Here is a 7,480-nt window from a genome sequence, read left to right on the forward strand (position 1 = left end):
TTGTATATTGAAGACCAACAGCTCAGAGTCAATGGAGCCACTTTCTCATCCACGAGAGAAGCCCTTGGAAGAGGGTAGCGTTACCGGCAAGGAATTTCCCAGCTATACCCATCACCACAGAGAGGTTTTGATCACCAGGAGGAGGGAATTCGTTCCCCGTGTGAGCAGCCGGCAGATTTATCGCACACACACCCAGTTGCTCGGAGGCTCTTCTGAAGCTGCAAGCGTGGAGGCGGTGGGCACACTCCAAACAAACAGAAAGAGAGATTTCTTCACCTAAAACTTGGTTCATCTCACAGCACAGGGAATGCTAAGGGTCCATAAAGGAATCAGACAGTGGAAAAATCCACTAAGGACTATTAAATATAGGGCATCAGGTCAAATGCAGAAGGTACATGAGCCATGAATACTTGAAGCTTGGAGAAGACACGTGGAAATTACACTTTTCCCTAGATATCTGTTGGCTTCGGGCACACAGGCCCAAGTTTGGTTGCTAAAGTAGTATTGCCATGAACCGATACTCATCCCATCCCTTTGGAAAAATGAATTCCAGCCACAGATCAGTGCTGTCCATCTCTGCCCTCGCCAGCGACTCTGGAGCTGCCTCCTCTTGCCCAGCCTTCGTGCTGCGGTGGGGAAGATGCTCCCCAGACCTTCCCCCAGCTCCTTGCTGGCTCATGGCAAGGCAAGGCAAGAGGAGGGGGATGATTTGCCTCCTTTCCATGGCAGCTTCTCCCTTAAACAGGGCTGGGGGTCCTGGGTGCATCCAAGGTGCATTCCCTACCAAAATCTCCCCAGACTCTCGGGAAGACCCCAAACCAAGCCCCCAGAGATGAAAACCAGGGGAGAAACAGGGGACAAAGCCAAGAATTAAGGCTTGATTTCCACGCTATAACCCCAACTGAGAGCGCAGACTGGGAAACTGGAGGGGAAGGAAGGCTGATGTGCCGTTTCAATGGATTGCATGCGGCGTGGCGGGGTGGTCAGCAGAAAGGTGACCAAGCCGGCCCCCGGCTCTGCGGGGGAAACATCTGGGTGGATCAGCAGGAGCCAGCAAGGAGCTCGCCAAGCAAGTGCTCACCCTGGCTGGTGGAGGTGGGCAGGCAACCGGGGACGGTGGCTTGTGCCAGCCGGTTCCAGATGGCAAGTGACTGGGGGAGTCCCAGGCTGGCAGCCTGCGCGCTGCGGCACGCGTGGAGGGCTGCAGTCCTGGGCGAGTTTGGGGGTGAGCTTGGGGCTGAGCGACCTGTGCCTTGCCGGAAAGTTCGGAGACGACTTTTGGGCTCCCAGCATCACTGGAGTAAAACCGCTCCTTCCTTTGGGGTCATCATGTGCTGCCCCAAGGATGCTCCCACTGCACGGAGGGTGCACGGAGGGAGCGGGAGCCCGAAGCCCCTTCTGCTTGGGTGAACCTTTGCTGCGAGATACCCCGTGGACACACGCAGGGCTGCCACAGCGGCTTTCCAAACCGCTTCAGCTCTTAAAGACCTTAAGCAAAGCTTCCCGCAGCATCTCAGGGGCCAGAGAAAGAGAGAGAGGACCCAAAAATTGGGCCAAAGCCTGAGCTCCGGTACCTCCCCGGGGTGCCCGTGTGCGGCGGGGGGGGACCTGGCCGCTGCACGGATTTCCTCCCTGTATTTTTATGACGACACATTTCACCCCAGGAAGGCTATCCCGCCTCCTCGCCAGCCAAGTGCCCCTTCTGGGAAGGGAAACGCTGTGCCAGCACCTGGTCCCGGAGCTTGGCTTTAGTCGTGGTCACGTTTTCCCATTACCTCATGCGTGGTGTCACCTCCACGGTCGGAGCTAATACAGCCACACTCCTCCCATGGAAACTGCCATCCAAGAGGGTCACTTCAGACTGTTTTTTTAATGTAAGTAGGTGTCTCTTTTTCTCAGGCTTAAAAGAAAAAAGCATTCATCCAGAGGAAGAGGGCACATTAGAGTACCTATAGAGCCACCCCTGTATAGTCAGCAGCACTCTCCCAGGCAGACGAGGCGTATATAAACCACACAATAATTGTTTATTTTCTTGTCTGGGGAACTGAAATGTCGCCACTATTTTAGGATCATCTCTGAGGATGAAGAGAGTTTTATGAGAGCTGCCTCTGCCCCACGGCGGTAGCAGGGGACCTTCCCATGGCATGTTAGGCTGGTGTCATATAAAAGGTGGGACAGGTTTTTTCCATCTCCAGGAGAAAAGGAGAGCTGCTTGTCCTAGCAGCAGTTTTCCCAGGGATGTGCATGGCAGCAGGCGAGAGCAAGGAGCTGGACTCCATCTCAGAGACTGGAGGTCCTACGCATCCTGAAGCCTGACACCCCAGTTAAAATGTGGCATAGCCAAATAAAATAAGAGTGACCAAGATCTGATGGGTCCATCTAACGCAGGCAAGGAGAGGTGAAGAAGAGAGCAAGGACTCTGAGGTCCATCCCTTAGTCGTATCCCACCGGCATCCAGCAGTTCCCCTAAGCAGCAGGTTGGGGATGTGTTTGGTACCCACAGATGGACTATTTTGAACCTGTTTGTCATCTTGGTCCCCATGATGTCCTGAAGGGCTGAGTTCCAGTTTCGTCGAGCGCTGCAGGGGTAAGTATTGCCTTTGGTTTGCCTGAAACCCACTTTCTGGCTACTGCACTGGGCTCCCCCTAGCTCCTGTGAGATGAGAAATGGTGAATAATTGGATCCCACTCACCATTTCCACACTCTGATAATTTTCTGGATCTCTCTCCATCCCCTCTTTTATTTCCAACCTGAACCTCACAGCTCATTCCCTGACACTCCATGAATCACCAGCCAGGCTTAATGCTTCTTTGCACCTCTTCGCCAGCGATCTCAGTGCATTTTTGCAGAGGCAACGATGAACAGCCTGCTTCCCCAACGTGGGGAAGCGCTGCTAGACACCTTTCAGAGTGATTTGCCCAAGGTAGCGCAGTGAGTCATTGCTGGAGCCAGGAATAGCACCGGAGCAGGGCCCCGCTTCAGCCGCTGTGCCCCGGCTCGAGCATCGCTTGGCCTCGTGGATGTGGATGCGGGTACTGCTGCACGTCCCCAGTGGAACCTGGCCTTCCAGCAAGGGCTGTAAGCACATGGAGGCAGGGAAAACATATGAAGATAGGGGGGCCGGGGAGAGGTCCCCTCCTCCTTTCTAGCTCCTTTGTACCCCACAGCTTTCTCCTGCGGACCCCGTCGCGGAGGTAACCTTCTCGTCGGCCGCCTTGCACAGAGAAACGGCGGGTTTGTACCTGTAAATGTTTTTATAGATGTGTTTTATAGCGGGCTCTGAACCCAACAGCCAGATTGCCCAGAGAAAACCTTCCCCACCCATCCAAACTGCCTGTTCTGGTTGCTGGTGGCAATCCGCTCCCCAAAGCATCGCCGCTCGTCCAGGATCAGCTCCGAATCGATGTTGGAAATTTGGAAATCTCCAAACAACCAAGCAGGGAAAGCAACAGCCTCCAGCCTTGCTTCACTGGAGGCTTCACCCCACCGCAGCAGCTGCGGGGGGGTCGGGAGGATGCTCGGAGCACTGCGGCGTGGCTGGAAGCACTGCCAGGATCCTTCCGAATCGCTGCTTGTGTTGAGTCCGCTCTTAAAACATCCCCCTTCGACGAGCCAGTGGGATTTGCAGTATGGATCTGCCCTCTCCCAGCCCAAATCCGTGCCTATCGCACGCCTGCCTGGGTGGGAGCCATGAACTCGGATGACTGAAACGCGGCGAGGGAGCTGGCTGCGGCGTTTGCCTTCTCTTTTTGGCCGCTTGCTTGATCGCAGGAGGAGCCGGCATCCACTTCACGGCTCCGAATCAAAGCAAATACGAAATGCCAGCGGAAAGTATTGCAAAATCAGGCACGGAAAGGAGGGGAAGGAGGGAGGGGAACAGCAAACCCAGCACCTTTCACGCTTCTAGAAGGAACAAGAGCAACAAAAGGCATTCACAGGGAAAAAATAGCATAAGGCGAATAAGAGCCTGGGGAGATGTAAATCTGGAAGAACAGCAGCCCACGTTGGGAGGGGAGCCAAAGCCCCGATGCATTCCTGCGGTGCAAGGGTCGGATCCGGAGAGGTGCCCAGCATTCCCCCCCCCCCCAGCCCCAGCCGTGGGAACTGCAGGGGCAAATCTGAACCTGGAGGAAAGCAAAGGCTGCGTGCACACGCGTGTGCTCGCACACGCGTGTGCATGGGTGTGTTGATGCAGGAGGTGCGAGGGGGGGATGCGGGCAGGATTGCAGGGGGGACTGGGGGGGGGGGGGATGCTGTACACGTACACACACACAGAGCAGCAACCGCGGGCCCTGCAGCGATTTGTTAAAAATATCGCGATTATTAGTTAAAAAGATGGAAGGAGGGGGGGGGGGAACAAAAAAAAAAAAAAACAAAAAAAACACGGAGAGAAAAGGGGGAGGGGAAGGGAGGGGGAGGGGGAGGGAGGGGGGCAGCGCGTCACGGGAGAGATTTCCTTATTGGGACTCCCTAGCCTACATCCTGAGTCCATATATGGGCATTTACGTCACGGCAGCCTCACTGGGGACTCCAGAAATGGCTGCGGCGGAAGGTCGGAGCAGCCCCGCTGCAGCTATAAAGGGGGCGGCGGGGAGGGAGAGCCGGGCGTCCGCACGGGCTGCCGCTCCTGCCTGCCCCTGCCTGCCCCTGCCTGCCCCCCCCCAGCCCCCCGGGACCTGCCCCCAGCACCCCCCACTCTTCCCCGGGGCACAGCACCACCCCACCCCCCCCGGATCGCTCCCAGCACCCAGCCCGAGCATCACCCGGATTGCCCCAAACACCCCGCAGCGGCAACCAAACGGTCCCTGGCATCTACCCCCAGCACCCCCCGGCTCCCCCCGAGCACCCCCCGGCACCCCACGGCATCCCTCGGATCCCCCCGGGCACCCCGCAGCATCCCCCGGATCAGTCCGGGCACCCCGCAGCATCTCCCCGGCTCGCCCTGAGCATCCCCCCGCTCGCCCTAAGCATCCCCCCCGCTCGCCCTGAGCATCCCCCAGCTCGCCCCAGCCCGGCCCCCCGCTCTCTTCTCCGGCCGTGCCTCCAAGGGAGATGCTCAACGTTATGGATTTCTCTTGCCCGGACCCGCTTTACTCCAAGTACGAGGAGAGCTGCGAGATGAAAACCGGAGAGCTGCAGGGCTTGGGGCAGCCTGAGCAGCAACTTCTGGCAGAGGGCGATTTCCTAGGAGGTAAGAGCAAGCGGGGGGGGCCGGGCAGGGATGAGGGACCCCGTTGGGAGTGATAGCTGCAGCCGGGAATCGGGCATCTTTCCCTCCTCTGCCCCCCCCCGCCTGCTTCCAGCCCCTGGCTGTGGGTTCAACAGTCCCCCAGTAGCCCAGGGTGGGGGTCCTGGGGGGTCCTGCCGGGGAAGCCCAGGGCTCCCTGTGCACTCCCGGGGACCTCGCAGTGACGCAACATCAGCCTCCCGCTCTCCCACCGTATCCCGATCCCCTCCCCACCCCATCCCCGCATCCCTCCGTCCCTCTAACCACCGTCCCCTCTGCGTCCCCAGGTGAGCTGCTGGGCACCCCGATGAGCGGCGGGGCGGTGGATTACTCCCTGCTGGGCAGCCAGCCCTCCCCTTCGCTCAGCTACACCGGCAGTTTCTTCATCAAGGCGGTACCGGAACATCCCCAGGACCAGGAATCCCTCTTCAACCTGATGTCGGGGATCCTGGGCATCTCCCCCTTCGCCTCCTCCGAGGGCCACCAAAGGCACCTGGATGCTCTTTACCCCTGCCCCGAGGTGGCTCAGAGCCAGCTGGACCTTTACGCCGCCTGCCAGCCCGAAATGAACGGATCCACCCAAGCCCCTTTCCCGGAGCAGGGCTACGGCGGCTTCCCCGCGACGGAGGGGGCTCAAGCCCTCCAGGCACAACCCACCTTAGGAAACACCTCGCAGTGCTTCTTCCAGCCCAAGCTCCTGGATAACAAGCAGGACATCAAGCTGCCCTCTGCTTCCCCACCCTTGGACAAGTTTAAAGCCTCCTGCGCCCAGTGGGAGCCCATCACCCAGCATCAGGCCTACTTGCCCGCCGGCTACCCTTCTCCCGAAGCCTTCCCGGCTGGGGAGAGCGGCCAGGGGCTGTTCCACCCGCTGGGCTCCAAGATGGAGAGCGTCTTGTCGGTCAGCTGCCAGTCGGAGCTCGGCAGCCTGGCGGAGGATGCTGCCTGCTTCGGCACCCATCTGGGCTTCGGCTGCGAGCCAGAAAACTTCCCGGCCCGCGGGGACTTTGCCGACGCCAAGATCCACAACCTCCCTCCTCCGTTAATGCCGGAGTTCGACGCCTCCTTAGCCCAGCCCGAAGTCCTGCCGGGTCTGATGAGCTCTGCCGAGCTCCTCCATCCTCACCCCTCGCCCTCCGTCCCCGCCCCGGACTTTTTGGGCCACCCCACTTCTTCCTCCATCCCTTCCCTGCTGCCCACCAACCCTCCTGCCTTGGCCGAGCCCAAGAAGAAGACCCGCCGGACCAAGTGCTCTTCCAAATGCTTCTGCCCCAAACCCCACGAGAAGGCTTTCGCCTGCCCGGTGGAGAACTGCATCCGGAGCTTCGCCCGCTCGGATGAGCTCAACAGGCACCTCCGCATCCATACGGGCCACAAACCCTTCCAGTGCCGCATCTGCTTGAGGAACTTCAGCCGCAGCGACCACCTCACCACCCACATCCGCACCCACACCGGCGAGAAGCCCTTCTCCTGCGACACCTGCGGCCGCCGCTTCGCCAGGAGCGACGAGAAGAAGCGTCACAGCAAGGTCCACCTGAAGCAGAAAGCCCGGACGGAGGAGAAGCTCAAAGGTTTGGGGTTCTTCTCGGTGGGTCTTTCCTTCGGGACACTGTGAAACCCCAACTTAAGCGCTGGGAGACGGCGTTTCCCGAGGTCCCCCGAGCATCTCACGGGAGAGCCGGGGTGGGAATAACCTCCTGGGGTGGCCCCGGAGAAGATGATGGCAGATCGGGTCGTGCCGGGGAGGAGAGGGGCACGCGGGAGGCAGAGGCGATGCCGCGGCGCTGGACCACTGGCTGTGGAAAAGGGATATGGCAGCTCCGGCCGCCCGGAGCCGTCTCCAAACTGCAGGGACTGAGTCATTTTTATAGCTCCTATTCCAAGGAGGGGAAAGAAAAAACCATGTACAGAAAGAAATCCCTACCAAGATGGGGGGGGTTTTATATACCCAAACCCACGGACATCCTGCGTTTGTAGCGACCTGACTGTGATTTCCCCTGCCAGCACTTTACACGATGCTCCCGACTGGTTATCTACCGGCCGGCACGGTCGGGGGCTGCGGCTGCACCGGTCCTTTCTCCCCAAAGAGAGAGATGCCGCCGGGCTCCGGCAACCGGTGCCTAACGGTCCCTTTGGAAAGGTGATGTTGTCGTTGTTATTATTATTTTCCTGTTTGTAAAAAGAAAAAGAATCTATCAGGAATATTAGAAAATTGTGTCTATTTTTCTAATTAAAGATTTGAGCTAATCTAA

The 7,480-nt window shown here is 58.7% G+C and overlaps 1 protein-coding gene across 1 annotated transcript; it reads left to right on the forward strand.

Annotated features, from left to right (window-relative positions):
* Positions 1-5,053: 5,053 nt before the first annotated feature.
* On the forward strand, positions 5,054-7,480 carry EGR4 (early growth response 4). The gene is made up of 2 exons (XM_052811313.1): positions 5,054-5,192; positions 5,516-7,480. The coding sequence occupies exons 1-2, from the start codon at positions 5,054-5,056 to the stop codon at positions 6,841-6,843; spliced, it is 1,467 nt and encodes a 488-aa protein (XP_052667273.1). The 3' UTR covers positions 6,844-7,480.

This window comes from Harpia harpyja, chromosome 2 (genome assembly GCF_026419915.1).
Source record: "Harpia harpyja isolate bHarHar1 chromosome 2, bHarHar1 primary haplotype, whole genome shotgun sequence".
Taxonomy (NCBI): domain Eukaryota; kingdom Metazoa; phylum Chordata; class Aves; order Accipitriformes; family Accipitridae; genus Harpia; species Harpia harpyja.

Coding starts and splice junctions, on each gene's coding strand:
- EGR4 (XM_052811313.1), top strand. CDS start 5,054: ATGCTCAACGTTATGGATTTCTCTTGCCCGGACCCGCTTTACTCCAAG. Junction 5,193..5,515: donor AGAGGGCGATTTCCTAGGAG/GTAAGAGCAAGC, acceptor CTGCGTCCCCAG/GTGAGCTGCTGGGCACCCCG.